Genomic DNA, 22,580 nt, shown 5'->3' with positions numbered 1-22,580 from the left:
GATTTTAACTTTTATGGGCAACTTTAAATTCTGTACACACAAGGGAGGAGAAAGCACAGCTGCACACCAAAACTGGCAGCCACAGGCAGGGCAAAGATATGGTTGTGTCACCACAGCAGAGAAACAAGGGAGACAACTGGTTTCTTTTGAGAATAGAGCTGGTGCCCCTGAAACTGTTAATGACTAAGAGTACTGTGGGCATTGGAAAATAAAAAATGATCAAGTCCTTTTTTCTGCCAGGCCCCAGCAGACTTGGTCAGCTTTCTGGGGATTATTCACACTTCAGGCATCTGCTTGAGCAAGCTCAGTTTGCCAGCTAATCTCTCTTAATTAGTGGAGATAAGTAGACCTTCCACCGAGCAGTTACAGGCCCTTTCTCCATGAAGAGGACCCAGATATATTAGCTGACCAAACTAGATATCAGAATTTAAGTGACATGGATACTCTGCCCTCTGTGCTATTGTTTTCATTTTTCCTCTTTCAAGCGAGTAACTATACAGATCAATGAAACTGGGAAGCCTTTTTTTTTACTACAGCACAAAGCTCTTTAACAGCCAAAAAGCATAAGGGATATCCAGTCACACCATTATATTTTCTGTATAAGTATTATAGCAAGAGTTATACCTCATGGAGCTTGACTGTCACCCATTCTTTTATTTTAGCTGCTTTTTCTTCTATGATTTTTGCTTCTTGCAGTCTTATTTGCTTCTAGAAAAAAATTGACAAGCATATTTTTCACTGAGTATTATAGTCTGCCTGAGTAGTATCTTCAGACACAAATGCTAAGATTGCTTGAAGTAATTCAGTCTCCTGGGCAATACATGGTGTTTTAAAAAAAAAAATGATGAATATGCCCTTCACAAAGGCTGCCGTTCCTTTTTCCTCTAGGAAAAAAGAAAGGTCTTCAGAGGAGACAGTGAAGAGGAAGAACATCTTTCCCCTCTTAAAAGTTAGATGTTCTTTCAAAGGAAGCCAGAGCATAATTTGCAAGTGAATAAACCTTATTCAGATGATATACTTCTAATGGGAACCTCTTTAATCAAACAACAGAAATAATGCTAAACTTTTCTGTCCTCTATTGATCTTAATTTTTATTTTCCTTTTGTGTAATTAGGAATGGAACTGATGCTCATCTTTTATAACACCATTATTTCTAACCTGTTCTTCAAGTTGTTGCTCCAATTTTTGTATTATGTCATTTTTATCTTGTATCAGGATCTCCAGATCTTGACATCTCTTATATAACCTGGTTTCTGATTCGCTCGTTTGAACATTAGCTGCTTTTAATTTTTCTTCCATGACCTGCACCTATTTGGAAGGTCAAACACAAGACTTTAACAAACATAATACTCCAAGTTAAAGGTAGTGATTTAATCACAAAATGGACTGTTAAAGTTGCCCCCACACTTAAGATTCAAGATAACCCTGCAAAGTTCTGAAGCCTATTTGAGAAGAGATTCCAGAGTTCGTTATGTCACCCTAGGCATCTCATACCAATAGGACTAGCAAAACACTGATAGACCTTATACAGATTTTGTTAGTATCAGTGAGAGGCTTCTAGGCTTGTAACACAGAAGCTGTTAGAATTGCCAATATGGGAAGAATGCAATGGATGTATAGGGAGCTGTTGATAGGCTTAATAAATGTTGTTTAAATAAACAAACAATTGCACAGTGTGAAAAAAAACAACAAATTAACACAAGCATTCTAAAAAATGGCTAAGAAGTACTTAGCTTGTAGTCAGGAACATTTTCTAACTCCACATTAGTACATGAACATTTTTATTCTTACAATTTTCAGCTTCTATCTGTCTCACAGTAAGATACAAAGGATTTTTAGGTAATACCAGAGACATGTTCATAAAATGCCTGCAATAGCAATATCTGCCATTTGGAATCAAAGGCAACTTTGGTTAAATATTTAGCCATGATCTCATTCTTTAGATGATGTAACTTCTCCAACAAGAACAAACAACATAGAATAATCCTATTTAGAGACTGTATGGGATAGTCTCACTTTATTTTCTTACAGATTTTCTAAAATAGGTCACTGTTCCTCTCCTTTGGTTTCCATGTGCGTTGTGTATCAAAGACGCAAGATGCATCAATGAAGAAGCTATTATGTGTATCGATTTTTGATTTGTGCTGTTAGCTTTGACTTTATTGAACTGGATAGTGAGCAGAGAAAGGTGTTAGAACATCTCTGTAAGAACAATTAATAGATGTAAAAGGAAACTGTATTCTCCCTTTTAAGCAATACTTAAAAAAAATAGCAATTTTCTGTATTTCCCTTCATTACAATAACATGCACATAGCTAGTGGAGATATTTTTCTATTTATATATATACCTGCTGAAAAGCTCTTTCTGCTTGACGATCAGCATCTATAACTTGTTTCTCAAGCTGTTGCATCTGTAGATACATAAAAACATGTAGTAAAATGGCCACGCCTTCTGCCAGAAATACCACAATGAAACATATTTTCATGGTCTGTTTTGAAAAAGGAAAAGACAGGTTGTGGGCAGGAGCATAAAAATAAATAAAAGGATAAACAGTGTGTCAGACTGGGAAAATAATTCATCATTATGACCGTATTAAAACTTTAAGATTCTTCTACAGAAAAAAAAATTAATACAACTTTTCTTCATAGTATAATTTTGTGGCTGCTATATGACATACCACTTTTTTCCGCTGCTACCAAGAGTAGACATTCCTTTGACAATAGCCCTGAAACTTTCCTCATGCAGGCTCATAGTCTTAGAAAGTGCTAAGCTCCTTCATGTCCTTCCAAAACTGGCAAGAGTACAGGCTACTTGGCACATTATACAATATGGCCGCTAATTCTTCTGAAGTTTACAAATTTAGCTCTTGAGAGGAATTGTGCTACAAGGCCTGTCCCAGACTTCTCCACCCTCTGCATGAAAGAAGGAGGTATGAGGCTGAAGAGACACAGTGGACTCAGGTGCTCCATGGGAAAAAACGTGAAAAGCCACAATAGAAACAGACGATGACAGAGACCAGCATAACATGGAGGAGTGCAGGTCACTTTTGAGTGGTGAGAGACCCTGATCCGTTACTTTATAATGATCCATAATAAATCACAGGCTCAACCTTTGCCCTGGGCCTCGGAAAACCCCTGCATTTTACATGATTCATTTTGAAGGGTTTTCCAACAATATGGAACAGAAGAGGCCAGAAAGAAATACTTTGTTTATATTTTGTTACATTTTGTTAAGAGCTCTCTAGTCTGCTTTTGGTGAACAATACAATTATGACTTCTTTAAGAAGTAAACTGTGGTTTGAAATAACACTGGAAGGTACGTAAGGTATTCCATGACTTAAGGACTTACTGGTTCTCAGGAAATACCTAGCTAAGACTTCAGTTCATCTTAAGGGGATGAAACATTAAACAATTAACATTGGGATACTCAGTATTCAGCTTCAAAATTGTTCATAGAAAAGCATATCATACAAATAATGCAAATGAAAACCATTTATTCCTTTTCCAGCTTACTGCTTGGTTTTAAAATAATCAGTTTCATTCTGTCCTGTTTGTACTCGATTTCTGGCATCTTTCAGTTTCTTTTTCACTCTGTCTCTTTTTTTCTCTTCCCAATTATGTTGTCAATCACATGAAACAGTTTTGTGTACTTTTAGCACCTCATCCAGACAAGGACACAGAGTCATCACTTTCTATCAATCAAAAACTGAAAATGGAGAAAATGAGTTTTCGCTAACATAAAAAAAGCTGTGACTGACCTTCTAGTACTTTCTCATACAATAAAAAAACCCAAAGTCTACATCATAATACACAACACACCATTAATACAAGAGCAACGAACATGTCACAATACGCCTGGTTATGGTTGGGTCCCCAACGAGTTGTTTTGCAAGAACACTTCTCAGGAAATTATCATCTCAGTCATTCATGTACTAACAGTCTGGACAGCTGGACAGAGATATGAGCCTTCTTTGTTCCTCTCTGGTCACATGTATTTAATTTCATATTTATATGACTTCATGTTGAGATTTTAACTTTGAGTTTAATTTTTAGAATTTTGAATTCTAAGGTTACTTTCCATCTGTCTTTCTGGTTTTACGTTCAAATAGAAGTTTGGTTTACAAGACTCACTTTAATATCGTTTTTAAGACTTTCTTTTTTAGTTAATTGAGGATTCAGAAATCGAGGTTAGTTCTGAATATATGGTCAGCTAACATTCAACTGTAGTAAAAGCACTATGCTAAACCACGTAGAAGTGCAGCTATTATATAAATAATGAATGCTGTTAATATTCTATAGTATTATGACAGAAAACTCCTTCAGATATTTATAATGTGAAATTCATTGTTGATGAGTAGCAAGTTGTTCATCAATTTTCACAGTCAAACAATTTGTAAATGCACGTGATTGCCATGGCAGTAATTGGCAATTTATTTATGTCCCATAAGTAAAATTAATTTCATCTGTAAGGTCGTATCAGAAACCTAGCAGATTTAATAAATGGAAATAAAACATGAAAATGGCACTTGCCAGGTCCACTCAGCTGCCACTGCAGCACAACTAGCTCTGACTCGGCTTAAACCCAAAAACAACTAGTCTCTCTAGCAGTATCTAATAATCACTGAATCGCTGTACAAGCATTAAGCAGTAGCACTGCCCTTCTACACAACAATTTGAGTTCTGGATAATACAGTGCACTAGAGACCTAAGTTCCTTCCACGTTTCTGCACTGAAACTGCACAATGCACCTCTTGCTAGGAATATATACTATTGCACAGGACCAGGAACATAATAATATGTTCATGTAGACTACTGGGACAAAGAACATGCTCTGAAGAAAGCTGTTGCTATGATGAATATAAAGCTAGGAGCCAAAGGAGCTGAGAGAATAATTACCAAGAAAAAAAGCATTCAGAGATTAAAAATGGAAGAACAAGGTTTATTTTTGCTTCTTTAAGAGTTAACTATTTCAAGACGGTATGCTAAGAAGCTTTGCATAATCTCACAATATGGATACGTCAATCAGCTTCCCGGCAACAACTTAATGAGGCTTTATTTGGAAAATTTCTAAAGGGTCTTCAATTTATTTTAGGAGGCTCATGTTAAAAAAAGCACAAACTATATTATTCAGCAAGAATGGAATACCATAGTTACCAAACATGAGCACTTCTATTAAATTGGCCACCATTTCAATAATTTGATGCTACATAATAATTACTAAGTAAGTCCTGATTTTCCCTTTCTTTAGAGTTTATATGTTTGTTTTGCAGTGCCTATTGTTAACAATAATGAAACTTTTAAAATATGTAATTTTTTCTCCATTTGCATAAATAATCTCTAACCAATCCACAAAATGGTTTTGCCTGAAAAATGAAATTTAAATCTATACTCTGACTGCTTTGCTACTCTATAGACCTGTGAAGTTAATGAGAAAAAATTATTGCTTTGGGATACTCTGAAGGTTATCAAACTTGTTGGGCAAAACATCGGAACTAGTTCCAAGGGAAGGATTTCTCTTCATGAAGAAAACCTAACCTTAAATCTTCTTAAGTTAATAAGAAGTTTTGTAGCAATGATCACAGCATTACTGAGAGAGAGAGGAGAGAGAGAAGGTGAAAATACGTGATTGGACTAACAGCTAATTGTTTAAATCAAAAGTCATGCTTTGAACTTGTCAAGAATGAAATGCAGTGGTAAATCCTCTTTACCCAGTGACTATAAAGACAATTTCAGATCATGGATAGATAGCTTAAGATCCTAAAATAAATTAAAAAAAAAGGTGAATACTACCTAAACTTAACCTCGTGATGGAAGCGGCAGCTAACTGTAGCCATATCCACATTTGGAGGCAAAGGTCAGTGTGCTTTACAGATGCCGAAGAAAGAACTCTCACCTATGGCTGCAACTTGAATATTGATGACCAACTCTGACTTTATATAGAAAGTGATTTGAAAAACAGAAAAGTCTGTTGAATTAGACATCTGTCCCACCAGCCTCCTTCTATATACATCTATGCAAATCACCAGTATCACTGGAATTAAATGGTATATACCAGCTGTTAGGCTAGATATTTCTTGAACAAACTACAGTCTCTAAAATATCAACAGACATAAAGTTGGCTTCCCAGGAGAAATGTGGAGGGCCAGCATGTCACTGATGACATTTGGCATGTGAAGTATATTTAAGCTTGATTTTCTATCATGTCCTGAATTAGATATCTTGAAATAATGCCCCAGTTCAACAAACCTCTTGTAAGGAATATTCTTGTCATGCACATCTATGATTGGTGCAGGCTCTTTCCAAAATTCATTAAGGAGTCAAAGGCGTCCTGTCATAATCTATACTGGTTTTGGTTTTACAGTCTTAAATAGAAAGAATAAATGTTTTAGGCCCACGAACAAAAAATACATGCATACTGACTAAAGAACAAGATCGGCACAGGTACAGAAGAACAGACTGCTACTTTAACCTACACTTTCTCCTTTTTTTAAGTGTAAAAATCCTCTTATAATTTTCAGAAAATGTGTTAGTGCATGCTGCATCAATTATCTGAATTATGGAAAACAGTATTTATTGTTAGAAACAGATTTGTTTTTAAACTTGGTAAGGAAATAACCACTCTACATCTGACACTCATCAAATTGAGCTATTTTTGTTCAAACAATGAACAGAGAAATGCCGCATGTGAATAAATACTGAATGCCTTGAAGAAACATGGCAGCAATAAAAACAAAGAGGTGTACTGCCTTGGAGGTCTGGACATTGAAGCACAACACACAGTCACTGGGAATTTTTTTCAATACAAAAGCAAATCATATAGCGATTCTTTTTCAAAGGTCACCTGGAAGTTTCTTGACTGTATTCAGAAATGTTCAATATATATTTTTGTGCAAGTAAAGAAATTTTCATTTTATTAAGACACGTATTGCATGAAATCACCAAAGGGTATAAACTCAAAAGTCATCACTCATAAATTTCAAAAATACTCCTTTTGTATGCATATATGTGTATATATATGTTCATTTATATACATATATATACAGATCATTGTTCCTGTAATGTGCATTAAAGAGAAATTACAGCACTAAATGGATATTTCTGCTGATATTTGAAATAGTTATTTAATAATTTTAAAGGAAATCTTTTATTTTTATAAATAAAAATTGTTGGAATTCATTCCTTTTTGAGATATGAAAATGTATGTTATTTATAGGAACAAAAACCTGATTTTTTATCCAGGTCAATTTTCAATGTAATAACTTGTCCCATTCACATTTAAAATTTACATTACAATCAGTGCACAATACACTGTCTCCTCATTTTTAATATTATAAACAACACAGTTGTATCACGTAGACTTTTTGGAAATTTTTTTAAATAAATACAGGAAAAAAATACGACCATTAATGAACAAAAAGAAAAGCATCACTTCTCTGTAAGCCTTTCAAAGCATGCTGATAATAGGTCAGAGTTTTCAAAAATGAAAACTGAGTTAAAACCTAAAGTTTCTGAAGCAGAAATACAGTCTGTCTATGGATTAAGTGCAGAACCTCCAGTGACTTGAGAATGGTATGCTTAGAATCTTTTTTCCTTGCATTTCAATTTTTCAATTCTTCCTCATCTGAAAAAAGGCCCAAACCATCTGTGGTTGAAAAATTATGTTCCACATAAAAATAAAACTAGTAAATCTGTCCATTTTTAGATTTTGTGAACTATCAGTCCTACCACATAGTACTTACAAAACCAAAGAAACATGGGTATATGGTTGCTTCTATAAATAAACAAATAGGAGAAGCTGGTGAGGGATAAACACACCTACACTGTCTTTCAAAGGTGCAAGCAGATATAAACTGGTGGTGAATAAACATAGGCTGGAAATTAGAAGACCCTCATTTTCCACATTGACTAAAAAAGATTTTGGAACTGCCTTTTAATAGAAGCTATAAAGGCAAAAGATCTTACTTTTTATGTGGTGCTTGATAAATTTATAAATGGTTTGAAGAATATGCCTGCCAGCTATTCCACAGCACTGCATGTGACCAAGATTTCCCCTTTTGGTTCTATATTCCTATGTTTAAACCCAAGTATTTCAACAAATCTCTGCATTTCCTTAAGAATAGAGCCAGTACTACTCAAAAGTCATCTCTTTGGCAGTGCCTTTGACAACCACCAGTTTTCATGTTTTAAAATATGCTATGCCCAATCTATACATGTATAAAGCCTTGCATACATTTGTTAGTTAAAAGCAATGGTAAAACAGTTTTAGAAGCATGACTTACTCTTTTTACAAAAAGGTCTCTCTTCTGGTGGTTTAGCTTAGGAAAACAAAGTAATATTCCTCCTACTTCTGTAATTCATTTATTAAAAAGCTGACTGGGTATGTTCCATCCATATTTTTAAACATTATTCCTTCTGTTTTGACACTCATTTCTCTTCTACATATTATGTATCTACCATAAGGACAGTGCTAAATCTTTATAAACTACAACAAACTTTAAAATATGACCTGACCAATTAAGCCACATAGACAAAGCACCTAAAGAATAGTGATGTAAAATCAAGATATTAGTATTTCACAGGAAAAATAAACAAGAAGATAATTTGTAAAGAAGGAATTAGCGCATGCCTTGGGTAAGATATATTTTGTTCTTTACTGGATGATTTTTTTATCCCAAAGGCAACACAGTAATTAGAAAGACTTATCTTTTATAGAACAGCTTTGCATTTTAACTAATTAATAGAAATCCATCTTGTCTTATAAATCTAGGAAGTGATACTTCAGACATACCTATACTTATAAAATTAAATAAGGCTTCAGTAAAAAAATTAATACTTTGGCACAAAAGCTTTTCCCTAGAACAAGTTGAAACCTATAAAAATATTTCTCAGTGGTGTGGATTTAGCCATCAAAATGAAGAACTGCTTTCTGAACCCAATCTTCTTTTTGTCATAGATCTTCCCAAAGGGGTTAATGCGAAAGGCTAAGTCTTAAAGGGGCTCAAACGTTCCTTAGGCTACTCACAGATCAAGCATGGTGAATTTTCTTCACTATTTTACTGGTTCATAGTATATGGAATTCTACTGTTTGTTATTATTTCCTACATGAAAAAAAATCTTTAGATGAATTAGTTATCATCTGGCTTAAATCCTCAAAGCTACAGCCTTCTTTTTCCTTCACATCCCACCTGAATGCCCACCTAGGTTATGACTACTGCAAAACCCAGCTTAGTGCTCACAACCTGGCAGCTCACAAGCTGCCACTTTTCAGTGCACTCCCATTTTTTCCTTCTCCTATCTTCTCCATTTTTAATACCAATTAAAAGGTAAAAGGCTACAATTCTTCTCAGGAACAAAGCAGCATCAACTATTCCTCTGCAAATTTGCCATCTAACAAACTCCTCCTCTTCATTTATCACTTTCTCTGTTCAGACAGTTCACCACAGGGATTAACTCTTTTCTCTGCCTCAATCATGGTCAGAAATATGGAGTGTAAAAGCAATTTGGGTCTTTGATGACAACTTTATATATGTATGTATGTATGTGTGTATAAAAACACACACATACATACACATATATAGACCTCCTGCTTCTTCTGAAGATGGCTAGTAGTTCTGCAGTCTTGATGTGCAGAATCACAATCCTGTCCACTTCTAACTACCTCAACTTCTGGCACTGCTCTCCTAGTTAGGCAAAAGGTACTTCTTACTTGCACATCTCTCTTAACTCTTGTTTTTAGCGCTTCAGCTCATTCCCATGAACTATGTTTAGCACAAAAGCCTTTCCTTGGAACAAAATGAAACCTACAAAAATTATCAGTCTCCCATCTGCTCAGTTTCCAAAATGATCAGGCTCAAAATTTTTATCAGTCTCCGTGACATGAGACCAGTTTTACCACTGAGTTATATTTTACTTCTTTCAAGTTCTTTTCAATACTTGAACATGATTTTAAGAATAATTATTTAGCTCGAAAGGTTTTCCTAGTGCTCGTTAAATGAGTGAAAAGTACATATGAAAAAACAATCTTTCGCATTTCAGCTGAGTTCATTGTAGTAAAATTAATGATTTCTTCTGGAAACTATATAAATTAAAAATATAGAACAGAAAAGACCAGGGAGGAAACTCTTCCAGAATTAGTAGTCTAGGACAGCTGCCAGTAAATATACAAACTTAAAAAAGTTAAATTCAGCAGCGGGATTTGGGGAGGCAGTGTAGCAAAGGACAAATGAGCAGCGTTTAATGTTGGCTCAATAATTGTGCTTTTCCCAACATCAGTCATACGACTTTCCTAAGCCTGCTAAAATACTAGGAACATTGACTCTTTCTGGCTGTCGTCTTTTCCAACTCAGATCTTGTCTTGATAGTTGAACTGCAGAGACACAATCAAATACAAATTATGTAGACCACCACTTTAGCACAAACAGACATTATCATAACATTAAAAATCTTGAAAGAGTGAAGATACTGTTTAGCAAGATGGAAGAATGTACCAAAGCGCTTTGGCAGGCAAGGAAAAAAAGTCTCATGCGTAATGAAAAAATGAAAAGAGAAATATATCAACAACTGGTTGTTCATCTGTATTAAAAGGCAGCTGCCTGCTTTGTTTTGTTTTGATCATTGTACTGCGATTGTGGAAATTCTGCTACTTCTGTCCCACTGAATTGTGAGTTCTGATTAGAGCCACCACATGAACATCTGAAATGAGGCCTTTTTTCCATGTCACTGCCTGAGAGGTGATGACTTAAGAATCAAAGGTCCCGCTCACCGCCAAAGTTTAAAAAATTGAAAACTTCACTGAAACTGAATTTATTCATGAAATTAAGCGTATAGGACACCTAGGAAACACAGATCATAAAGCAGCAGAAGAATCCAAAAATACATGCACAATGCAGTTTGAAGACATGACAACGGATATTTAAAGCCTGAAAATACTCTCTGAGGGAATGAAAATTAAATGCATAATTTCTAAGAGCAAAAAGAGTTCCCTCCATGAAAAATGGAGAAAAAACATCTTGTAGCTCCGACAGGTGAAATGCTAAACAAGTATTAGATCAGCTAAGGATCTGCACAGGTGGCTGCCCACTATGACAGCTTCCACAACTTCCATCAACTTCCCCATCTCAGGTGGGTTGGAATAGTATACAGGTGCCCTCGTCTCTGTACCACCAGAGGGAACATACTCATACTCTGGCCTCACAGCAAGGGCTGTGCTCTTCATGCCATTACGCAGCCTGGCCTCTACAAGAACAGCTAATTTATTGCTTCCTGACTTCTCTTTTTTCTACCCCCACCCCCACCCCCATCTTCAGCCTCCTTAGAAAGAATGTACGTTTAAGATGTACAAAAACAATGAACGCCCCCACCCCCCCCCCCCACTGTTATAAAAAGGCATGGCATAAACCTAATAATAGACATGGGATAAAAATGAAATTATAGGACAAAAGGTATAGGTATTAAAAAGGTGTAAACAAACCTAAGATTCTAACCATATAAACTTCTAACTTTTATCCTCTTTAACTCTTGCTTTCTCCTGTTTCTATCTTCCTAATTGCATCTGAATTATCTTCTATGACAAGAAGTTTTTTAAGAGCAACTGAAATAATGAAAAATAGCCTTCATTTGAATAATTCTGGTACTATGGTACTTTGCTCCCTTTTACTTTACTCTTCATAATCCTTGGAATGCAAATGGAAATACTCATTGTGCTTTTTTACAATTTTCATATTGGCAATCACTGCACAAGTCAAATGCGTTAGGGACTTTTCCTCCGAAAACGTTAATCTTGAAATTGTCATGCAACAGATAACAAAACACACTGCATCTGCTTCATTTTGAAATGTCAAATGACATACCATAAATATGACTGCGAAATGAATAAAAATACAGTGGGACATGGATTTAGCTGTTGGTTTGTAAGACAAAGTCAGGAATGTGTTATGCTTTGGAATATATTGGAAATAGTATTTGGCCTAAAAATCAGTTATTATTCAATTTTCATAATCTGTACAGAAAGTAGAAATATTATTGCATTTATCATGTACACACTCATTTCCCAGCTGAGCATGTATACAAAGCATATCCAAATGGAAGGTTAAAAGCAAACAAATCAATACATACATGAAAATAATCCTGTCTCTTAATCATTTATATTTGTTGAAAATCACTCAAAGCATAAAATAATCACCCTCAGCACTGCAGGAAACAAACTTGGAGACATTCATGTGAATGTTGAGTATCACTGGACAGCCCATAATGCAACATTTGGGATAGTGCCATATTCAGTCCTTATGGGGTCTGATGAAAAAGAAATTCAGTGGAGGCTGCCCAAGTGGAAATTTAACACGGCTATGTAGTTCTTCTACTAAAATGATATTTTAGTGGTAGGAAAAACATTAACGTTATACCTGATGTTGCACACATATTTTAGGTGAAAAATGTACTTACTATGAAAAGAATGAAGGTCACCAACTTTTCCTATGACATGAAATGCTAGCTAGGAGCTAAACTTGCAGTAGAATACTGTAATCTTTTATTCAACAAAGGTTTTTTTAGTAAACTCTTCACATACATAGGACTCAAGCTGCATTAAAATAAATGCTTCTACTTAAAACTCAGTTCCATAGCCATCCTAAATTTGGTGTACTAGGGATACTTTCTACATCATTCCTTAAATTCCTGTAAAGACCTCTCCCACTTACAGCAGCAGCTTCTGCTTAAAACTCCAACAAGGTCTCTTTCTTTGCATGTTAAGATTTATAAATATAGACACTACTTGGCAAAATGAAAACAAATAAAAAACCCAAACAAATAAACAACAGTGAATGGATTAGTTTTCTGAAAACATTGTATATTCCTTTCCTCCGCTCCCTTCTTCTCCCCAGGTTCACTAAAAAATTTAAGTTCTGGTAGCTGTACTGGTGAAACACGCTTACAATGCAAATTCCTCAAACCCCTCAACCACCGAGGTTCAAGGATGAGTACTTGCTAGACTTAAAAAACCCAGTAAATAGTTTGTTTCTCTAAATTAGAACACATCTATTAGGAAAATATACTGAAAACTTCCCATGTTGATGGTTCATTTATTTGCAGGGGCACTATTAAATAAAATAATTTTGCAAAGGTATTTGATTTCTAGTGTATAAGAAAGTATTTCAATTAATCCACTGCCCGAATATATTTACAGAAGCACATAGGTTAAAGACACAAATAATGAAAAAGGATAGATTCAAGCAAACCCTTATTAAATTCTGGTTTTAGACTAAGTTATAGAACAAATATAAGGGGAAAAATCCAATGGAAGTTTCTGACAAGTCATACACACAGTGTAATAGGATGTAAACTCCTTTTCCTGATTCCCTGTCTTGAAGAGATACCTCTCAAATACATGCAGAGGAGGAAGGCTGGAGAATTACCAACAATTCATTTCTCTTATCTTCTTGTAGATACCACTTGTTTTGTCACAGTATCACTCTCACTCTGTTTTCTACAACAATTACATAGTTTAATACCCATGAGGGGTTTATGTCTGTCACACCATAGTACTGTGATTTCTGTTGCTATTTTGAAGTAGAACACTGTCTGGTGCTATTGTTCAATGTTTTAGTACACATTTCATAGCATAAAGATGATTGCAAACAAAACCACAAATAAAGGCCTGTGCTAATCAAAGTATGAGTGAGAATTATTTGTGTGCTTTGTGAATTTCTTTCCTTCTATAACAGGTAACAAATCTAGAAAGTACCTATAAAGGCTGACATCAGCTGTATTCTCCTGTTGTCATTAGTATCGGGATGCCCATCAAGTACTGGCCAATCAGGTTTTCATTATTCACTTTGCTATTTCCCAAATATATTTTTGAGTAACAAATGCATGCAGTTTAATTTCAAACTAGCGTAAGTGTATCTTTCCTTTTACAAATACTAAGAAATGTTTGTATAATTTCAAAAATAAAAATATGTGAAAAATAACCACTGGTTTGTTACAAATAAAACCAACATACGAATAAATACAGCTAAGACTTTAGTGCCCATTTTGAAAATTGTTGGTTTTGAACTGTGCAAGACTGATAAATTTGCAGATGAATATGGTGTAATTTTGTTGAGCTCTGACCAGTCTTTGATGCATGTCCCAACAGAATTCCAGTTTATGAATGAAAGATTCATCTTAAAAAGTCAAAGACAAAGTGAGAAGAAGGATCATTTTTCATGAAGTCTGCTAATGCTCTGCTCTGGAGAGTAATATATCAAATTATCCCAACTGAATACTTTTGGACCCGTGGTCTTCAAAACAAAATATTTCTTCCATTTTTACCTCCTGTAAACACTTCACTTTTTCTAAAATTTCTGAGAAAGCTAAGGTAAACTAAAACAAGAGGGCAGTAACGCGACAAGTTCTTAAGATTTTTTAGCTATTTTGGAGTCGAGTTTCTCACAGATTAGAGAGAATAAGTGATTTTCCTTTGAATTCTTTGTTTCAGGCACAGTGCTGAAGATTTGTGATTTTATCCCTCTTATTCTGTTTCTTTTTAAATGCAGACTTCTGAAATCATACGATTATGCATACATTTCTATTAATTTAAGAGGATATTTCTAGCAGTTAAGAGCCTGTAAATGCAAACGGTAAATGAACAAAGTGAAAAGTCAAATAGAAAACATTCAAACTTCTAAAATCTTTTTAACTCAGATAGTTTTGTGAAGTACTGTTCATGGATCTTAACTTTTTGGTTGCCAAAACTATAATCATCAGCAGCTGCATAAAACATGGTAGTTACAGCTGCTGGAAAGTCCCTAGAAAGTCATGTCCAGTGTTTAGCCACTTGACTTCCATCCTTAAATATAGTGATCCAAATGGGGTGAAGAGACAGAAAAGATATATGACATCTAACAGACCCGACTGTGTAAGCATCCAACAATCTTTTGAGTGTTATAGTAGACAGTACTGTACTCTTTGATGTAAGTTCTCCTCCACGACTGATGATAATGATTTATTAACTCATCTGTGGGCCTTGCTAACTGGAATGAAGGACTGAGTAGTTTTCCTTTTTTTTAATTTTTAAATGAAATTTCAAAGGATGGCATTTGTACAGCTGGTTGTTCTTTCAAAACCAAATATTCTGCAGTACCTGTTCAATGAGAGTTTGTCATACAGAAAAACTGCAGGATTGATAAAACAATTGAGAGTTTTCAACTACACTGCCTTCTAACAGCAATATTTTTAGTCGTGCCAAAGCAGAGCTATTTGGAGTACTAACTGTAAAAATATGATTCCAGTGGAACTTGGTATTATTCAACAATGATTTTACATTGCTGTAAATTTTCGTGTTCACTTTAATAAAAAAGACCTACTTAATGAAAAAAGTCTAATCCAGAAAATATGAAACTTCTTTATTCCATTTTTTTCCATCTCAAATTGAGGTTTTATACCTCCATAGAAGAGATAAGGGCACAAATAGATAAAATGAATAGTAAAAAATTGCCAAATGATATTCAGTCAAGAACTGGGTGATACAGTTGAACCAACTATTGATCTCTAAGTCTGATGTCTGTAGTAAGCAAATTAGTGGAAACTATAAGAGCAGAATTAGGCAGCATGTAGATAAGTATGATAGACGAGGGAAGAGTCAAAGAGGCCCTTATAAAGAGGTGTGTTTGGCTCACAAAGGTATTGAAGTTCTTTGAGGGGATCACCAAGGCTGCAGATAGGGTGGATCTAGTTTATATAATTATTTGGATTTTGGAAAGTGTTTAAAGGGAACAAACAGCCATGGGGTAAGAGAGAACGTCCCTCCATGAATTAAAAAACTGGCTCAATAAAAATAGTAGGTTATTGATTACTTCACACAGTGACCGGCAGCTGTCAATGGAGATCTGCAGAGATTTGTTTGGGGTGCACGCTGTTCAATGTAGACATTTGGTAATGAGCACTGGACAAGGATTTTGATGGTATTTTGTTATTCAGGATAATAGAAGCTTTCTGACAAGAAAGATTTACAAAAAGGTCCTTACAAGATTTAGTGACCAGTCAATAAAATAACAAATGACACATAATATAGAAATCTAAAGTACTTTGAGAAAGATCCTGGAATTAACATAGGTATCTCCATGAAAACATACTTGGTGGTTAATTTAGCTGTCAAAGAAAACAAAGTGTAAGCATTGTTAGGAAAGGACCGGAGCACATAACTTTGTACATCATCCACTGCTCTTCGTAAATACAAAAACATATGTTTCTTTCTGATTTAATACTATTTAGTTCTTGTCCCCACCGAAATATAGTAAGATGAAAATGATTGAGAGAGGGCTAAATGTGGATGCTAAATGTATTTATGGCTCCAAAGGGAGAATAGATTCACAAAATTCACAAAAGAGAAGCATTAACATAAATGTATAAAATAAAGGTATTGTCACTCTAACATACTATAAAATGATCTGAATTTTATTTTCGTTTTGCGGGGGGAGCAAGTGATGGAAAATTTAGCTCTAGGGTGGTTTTGACAAAATAACTTTTTAATGAGAAATTAATTGAAGTGAATATTAATGGTGACATAGTTCCTTCCAATGATTCTCTAAAATGTTTTGTCCCTTGTACTCTTTTAATTACCTTGTTCTGTCAAAATGTTGCCAGGTAAATACAATGGTGGGTTTTTTATATTTCATATATGGGCTCAATTATGGTTGACTGTTGGGATACACATATTTGAACATACCAAGTGAAATGTTTCTCTATTGCAAAACAAAGTATATATTTAAACAATATTCTTCAAATTAAATTATATAATTTAATATAATTAATTAACTTTTCAACTTCCTGGGTCCCTAGACTCAGATGACTAGCCATAGTTGGAAATGTCTTACTATAGGAAAAGGAAGCCTGGTAAATTATATGAGTCAGTAAGGAATACTGGGGAAAATAATACTTCTGGATTTTCTCCCCAGTGATTTCTGTGTGTTAAATCAGATCTTAAATACTTAGGAAATGTGTTAAACATTAACTTAGACATTGTAAAAGTGAGTACTGGATACATATTTTTCTCTGCAGGAGAGTTGCCAGTGTGCTCTTATTTGAAAATTAACATTTCTTGCTGGCAAAAATGATGTGTGAAATTCTTTCCCAACATTAAAAGATACCTGTTTTCCATATATTTTGTTTTAAAATGCTTTTTTTTTCTGTCTGAAAAAATCCCAGCACTTGTAATCTCAAACCGTGACATGTGATCAGCCCCCATCATCAAATAAAATCATTTATACAGCATTAAAATTCATACCATTAGACCTACCTTTTCTGCTAACAATTCTCTGATCTTGCTTGCCTGGAGACGAAATTTCATTAACTGTGACTCCAGAGTTAAACATCTTTCCTTCCAGTTTACAGTACCTTCTGGCTCTGAAAGCTCAGCCATATTTATGCTGGAAAAAGAAAGGGAAAAAAATCCCCATGTCAAATTGAGTCTGTATTTAAAGTCTGACTTTTTATTAATATACATACTAACTTATTTTATATAAATCTCAAGAATGCCCCCAAACTTGGTACATGTACAGCTTCATAAAACTTAGTAAAAGTACATTAGTCTACAAAGGCCCTTGTAACTGGGAGCTTTCTGAAATCTGTGCTGATAATATTTAGGTTTATCATATTTTAATTTCTTCAATTATTTTGGGGCTGCAATATGTTTTCCTTGATAAACAGAGACACATCACACATTTTAATCTTCAGTTACTGTATATGTCCTTTCTTACATAGAAGAGGCTTGTAGAGAACTGAGCTTCTGCTAAGAAAATAAGTTATACAGATGTAACTACCTGTGAGTTAGTAGCACATTTGGTTTTATGCAAGTTTAATGTTTGGCAGATGACTCTTCAAAAAGTGTTTTAAAATTCTTATGCTTAATCAAATTGCCTTTAAAATTTAATATCCTCAATGAGATGCAAGGGGGAGATTATGGTTCCAAATGTAAAGGCAGGTGAGTAAATGGTCCTTAATGGATCCCCCACATGAAAAACAACCCCTTTACATGAGCTGTTGCAGATCTCAGGACATCCTGGTTCATGCATGTTTCAGGTTCAGATCTGTGCTTTTATCTACATTTAACTGCTCATGCCTTCTGGAAATTAATCTCAGTGCCCTTTTGGACAAGCACTGCTGGAAAAATTATGCAGGATGAGAGCTGGCTCATCATGGTTTGAGTCTGAGAAGCCAAGAAAATCATCTGTGTGTAAGCAGAAGGACTGGGCTCTGTTGTATTCCAACTATTTGTAGACAGCTTAATAAAGATGAAGTGGATGGCTGAATGTAACCATTCAGTCCAAGAAGCTCCCTTGCAAGCAAAGGCCCTGGCCTTTGCAAGGCTCTGAGCATGTAGGTTTGGATTTGAAAATAAAGCTTGACTTCCCCCTAAGTATTCAATTTATCTCTGAAATAACAAACAGCCACAAAAACACCATTCAGGGGAAGGCAGCTGGAAGATCACAACAAACAAAAAATTACCAGTCATAAGGTTATGCTCTATGTTTGTCACCTTTGTCATGGACAATGACACACTGACAAGGAAAGGCAAGTAGCAACCATTTTCAGTGTGATGAAAGAGGCTGGCACAGGAAAATCATGCATAACATAGATCTCTATAATGCAATTCCTGACCCACTTAGCATGGATTAATAAGCAACATCTTTGAGAGCCCCCCTTCCCCATGACTACTCCAGTCCTTCAAAAGCCCAGGTTCAAGCACCCCCTTTCCTCCCACTGTCAGAGGCGGCAGCCCCAGTTCCCCTCTTTCCCCAAGCTCTCATCACCTAGAGGGGAAGGACCTACAGATTCATCTTTTCCACTGTTCCTGACACCAGGAAGAAAAAAGGAAAAGGCAAAGCATCACAAGAGAGACCAAAGTCATGAGTAGTATTCCAAAAAGTCCTTACATTTTCTTCAATACATTAATATTTTCTAATTCTCTTCTAAATTTTCAATGTCTCAAATTACTTTCAAGCTCATCATAGCTAAGCATGTGAAAAACTGTCTCAAAACTTTCCTTCCTTTCACATACCCTAACTTTTTATTCCTTTCATTCCATATCTTAAGTTAGAAGAAGACGATCACCACAATCACTTGTCTGAAGGTAACTGCTCCATTCTTGACTCCCTCTTCCTCTCGGTCCTGCACGCTATGATTCCAGCTGTTAAGCCTGAGGTTACAACCACCCCTATTCAGGAACCCCTCACTCAGGAATCCCCATGGAATTGCTAGGATTTAAGCACGTTATTAAAATAGTTTCCTGAGCCAATCCTACAACACCCGAATTCTAAACTTTAGGCATACAATCATTTCAACTGCAAGCCTTCTGGGTGACTGGTGTCTTTTACCATTTCCCTCCATCTTTTAATCCCTGGACTGTCAGGGAACCAGGTTGCTCACCATAGTCCTGTCCCTAATCCTCGCTCCTCTTTCCTTGTGCAGAGTCCCCACGTTCAAGGGAGGAAGGTGGCACTTCCAAGCAGCAGCTTCTCCTGCTTTACAGAGGAAGCAGAAGTTTCACCTGCAGATTGATTTGGACAGACAGCCTGGATTATGCTCTCCTAAGTAACAAGGAATGGGAATTTCCTATTAGACTGTCTATTTAGGATTTTTTACAATGTTTTTCCTTTTTGACTAATTACAGCTACGTAAGACAAGAGATGAACTCAGCCAACATCTGGTTAACAGTAGGATATCTCAGTGTTTGTGGTAGTGAAAACATTTTTGCTTTTTGGTAGGGCACAATATTACAGGGTGGAGTTAAAAATGTTTGTCTTTCAACAGACAAAACATTTGAGTAGACGGATTTCTGGCAGCGAACAATGTGTCCAGCCAAGTAGTTTCTCAACGTCCAAGCTAATTAATATTCTACTGTATAAACATTACAGATAAAAAGTTTGAAAAGAACTCTTTTTATTGTGGGTTGTTTGTTAGAGATTATAATAATTTGCTTCATATTTTCCAACAAGCCAATGAGTTCTGGAAATATTTACAGGCACATAATACACTGTTTACAATTGCAGAGTGAATGATCTTACTTTGAATCAATGACTTCCTGTTTCTTGTTTGATTCCCCAAGGGAGGAAAAAAATGAGTTCATCTCTCTTGGCTTAATGGAGTACTCTGAATCAGCACTCAAACCTACACAGAGTCCTCCCCTTCTTCCTGCTCCAGTTCCCACCGTAAAGCCCTCCGTTTTCCCTAAGTCTTTAAAAATAAGATCTTTTGAAAAGTAAACTAAAAAAGCACACATTAAAGTGGTAAGTTCTAATTATGCCATCAAAAATTAACTGAGACAAGTTTGACAAGTCTGGAAAGATTAAATTCGTCTTTTTCATTTTTTAAGTTTATAAGCTTCTTCATAGGCTTCAAGAAGTCAGAATGTCACATTCTCCCCAAAGGGATTGATATAATTTCCTTTTCTTTGCTGTCTGCTTGGAAATTTTCAAAATACATTTCAAGGGGGAAGGAGGGAACAATGTTGTAGCTTTTTGAAACACGTTAAAAATTTACACGTTCCTTATCGCACTGTCAGTGTTTTCCTCTGCTTTTAACAAAACGCTGTGTTTAACTAAACACTTTATATTCTGTCTGTATGTTCTCTATGTCCTTTCTCCGTTGGAGAAAGCTTGGTAAGTCCTTCTCTTTCAACAGGAGTGGGTTTGCACAGTACATGGTGGGCTCCCTACACCATCCTAAAATGTTCACCAGCCCAAATGCATTTGGACCATACCTCTCGAATTTCAGGCCCCTTTCTTCCACCCTTTTCACTCAAACTCGGCACTTTCAAATAGTTTTGGATCCATAAATGTTGGACTGGAGAAAGGAAATGATGAGGCACAAAGTGGACCTGTTTGGGAATCAAGGAAGTCATTCTCAGGTTTGTTGCTGGCAGGGCCCTTACTCGTGTCGAAACACTGGTAACTTTATTTTCCATTTGACTCATTTTGCATAATTCTGTGCTCAAACTGTGCTCAAAAGCCTAAACTATTAAGAACTTTCTTCAAAATCTGATTTACAAATGTTTTTTTCTGCTGCTTCTTAGCTATTGACGAGGTTGTTCCCATGAAGCAACACGTCAGCCAGGGCTCCCCGGCTCCAGCACCGGGCGCAGACCCCAGCAAACCCTCCTGACTTCAGGGGCCAGGCTGCCCCCTCCCAGCTCATTACGGAGCCACTGCCTGCGTGGCTTCCCAGGGAAATGGCACAAGCCGTGGCTCATCTGCAGAGCACTGTCAAATGCGTGCAGCAAACGACATTAAAACACAGAAGATCATTTTACGTCCCTTTTCCCGATGACAGCGATTTTAAAGGTTGCAGTGTGACATCACGTTAGGTACAAATGTTTAACTTTTATGTGACATTCTGAAAGCTGGCGGTGTAGATTTTTTAAATATATCTTGATTTTGCATGTTTGTTTGGAAGTTGTGTTCTTCTCACTCTTGTTTCGGGGAGGGGGGGGGGCGGGGATAGTGGGGATAGTGGCAATGGCACTGCCAACCGGACGAGAGGAGCCTGAACCTTAAGGACCCTAAAGCGACCTCAAGCTCGTCAGCCTTCTGCTGCGGGGACACCGCCTGATGCACCCCCGGGGTACTGCACTCAACGACACCGCGGTGACCTAATAGAACGTCACCCTCCACCGTGACGGCGCCGCGTGACGCCATCCGACGCCCGACGTAGCCACCCGGGGGCACCGGGCCGGCTGTCCCGCCGCGCCCCTCCGCCGCCCCGCTGGGGAAGAGCCGGGCGCCGGCCCGGGGGCCGGCCCGGGCGCTGCCGCCCGCCCGGCGCGGCCCCGCTCGCAAAGGGAGGGAAAGAAAGGGGCAAGGAAAGGGAGGTCAAACCTGGCCGGCCGTGGCTCGCCGCGCTGCCGCGCCGGGCGCCGTCCGGGCTGTGGGCGCTGCGGGGCCGCGGCTGCCCGCGCCCCTCGGCGCCCGCCCCACCATCCCCGCGGCGAGCGGCGCGGGCGCCTGAGCGACGGCCGCGACGGCCACTGAGGAGCGGCGGGCCGCCCCCGGCGGGGCGTCCGGGCGGGGCCTGCGCGGCTCGGCGGCGGCGGCCGCGGCCAGGGGGCCCGGCCTCGTGGTCCTGCCAGCGGGGTGGGCTGCTGGGGCCCCTGTCGCGCCGCTGCTTCCTCAGACGGCCGCTGGTTGCGGGCCGCCGCCTCACCCGCGTGCTCTGGCCCCGACGGGGTGCCGGGGCGGGAGGGCCCGGGCGGAGGGCGGCTGGCCGGAGCCGCCGGGCCGCCCTCCCGAACCGCGGCACGGCCCGGTCTGTCCGGGGAAGTCTGGCGGGAGCCTGGCGGCTCTGCTAGGCGGAGGGGATCCGGGTGGGTGCTGCGCCGGATCGGCCGCGGCCCAAGCTTGGCCTCCCTCCGCCTCCCTCGTCGGAAGGGACGGCCTGCCTCGACCCCCTCCCCATCCCATTTTTTTAAGTTCGTTTGTGAAGCAGGAATTGACCTCGCGTCAGTTTCTGAAGGGGAGACTAGCTAGGAGGAAGCATCCACTTGTCCTGAAGCTCGTCACCTCCAACGTTGGAGCTTACTGCAGTTTAAATTTCACCTTTTGTGGAAGGTCA

General features: G+C 37.7%; 1 protein-coding gene across 3 annotated transcripts in view; it reads right to left on the bottom strand.

Annotated features, from left to right (window-relative positions):
- PLEKHH2 (pleckstrin homology, MyTH4 and FERM domain containing H2) overlaps nucleotides 1-21,963 on the bottom strand; it is a 61,476-nt gene extending 39,513 nt beyond the window's left edge. Inside the window, exons 1-6 of one of the 3 annotated variants that reach the window (XM_030034494.2) lie at nucleotides 21,848-21,933; nucleotides 20,734-20,850; nucleotides 17,272-17,401; nucleotides 2,348-2,410; nucleotides 1,159-1,308; nucleotides 625-708 (exon numbers count right to left, since the gene is read on the bottom strand). In XM_030034494.2, the coding sequence (XP_029890354.1) occupies nucleotides 625-708; nucleotides 1,159-1,308; nucleotides 2,348-2,410; nucleotides 17,272-17,394 (420 nt within the window). In that variant the 5' untranslated portion in view covers nucleotides 17,395-17,401; nucleotides 20,734-20,850; nucleotides 21,848-21,933. Of the gene's footprint in view, nucleotides 1-624; nucleotides 709-1,158; nucleotides 1,309-2,347; nucleotides 2,411-17,271; nucleotides 17,402-20,733; nucleotides 21,399-21,847 lie in introns of those variants that run through there. The other 2 variants (XM_030034492.2, XM_030034493.2) reach the window with 2 other exon arrangements.
- Between the last annotated feature and the right edge of the window lie 617 nt (nucleotides 21,964-22,580).

Source organism: Aquila chrysaetos, chromosome 13 (genome assembly GCF_900496995.4).
Source record: "Aquila chrysaetos chrysaetos chromosome 13, bAquChr1.4, whole genome shotgun sequence".
NCBI classification, from domain to species: Eukaryota; Metazoa; Chordata; class Aves; order Accipitriformes; family Accipitridae; genus Aquila; species Aquila chrysaetos.
The sequence above is the reverse complement of the archived record's forward strand: the minus strand, read 5'-3'. Positions and strand labels throughout refer to the sequence as shown.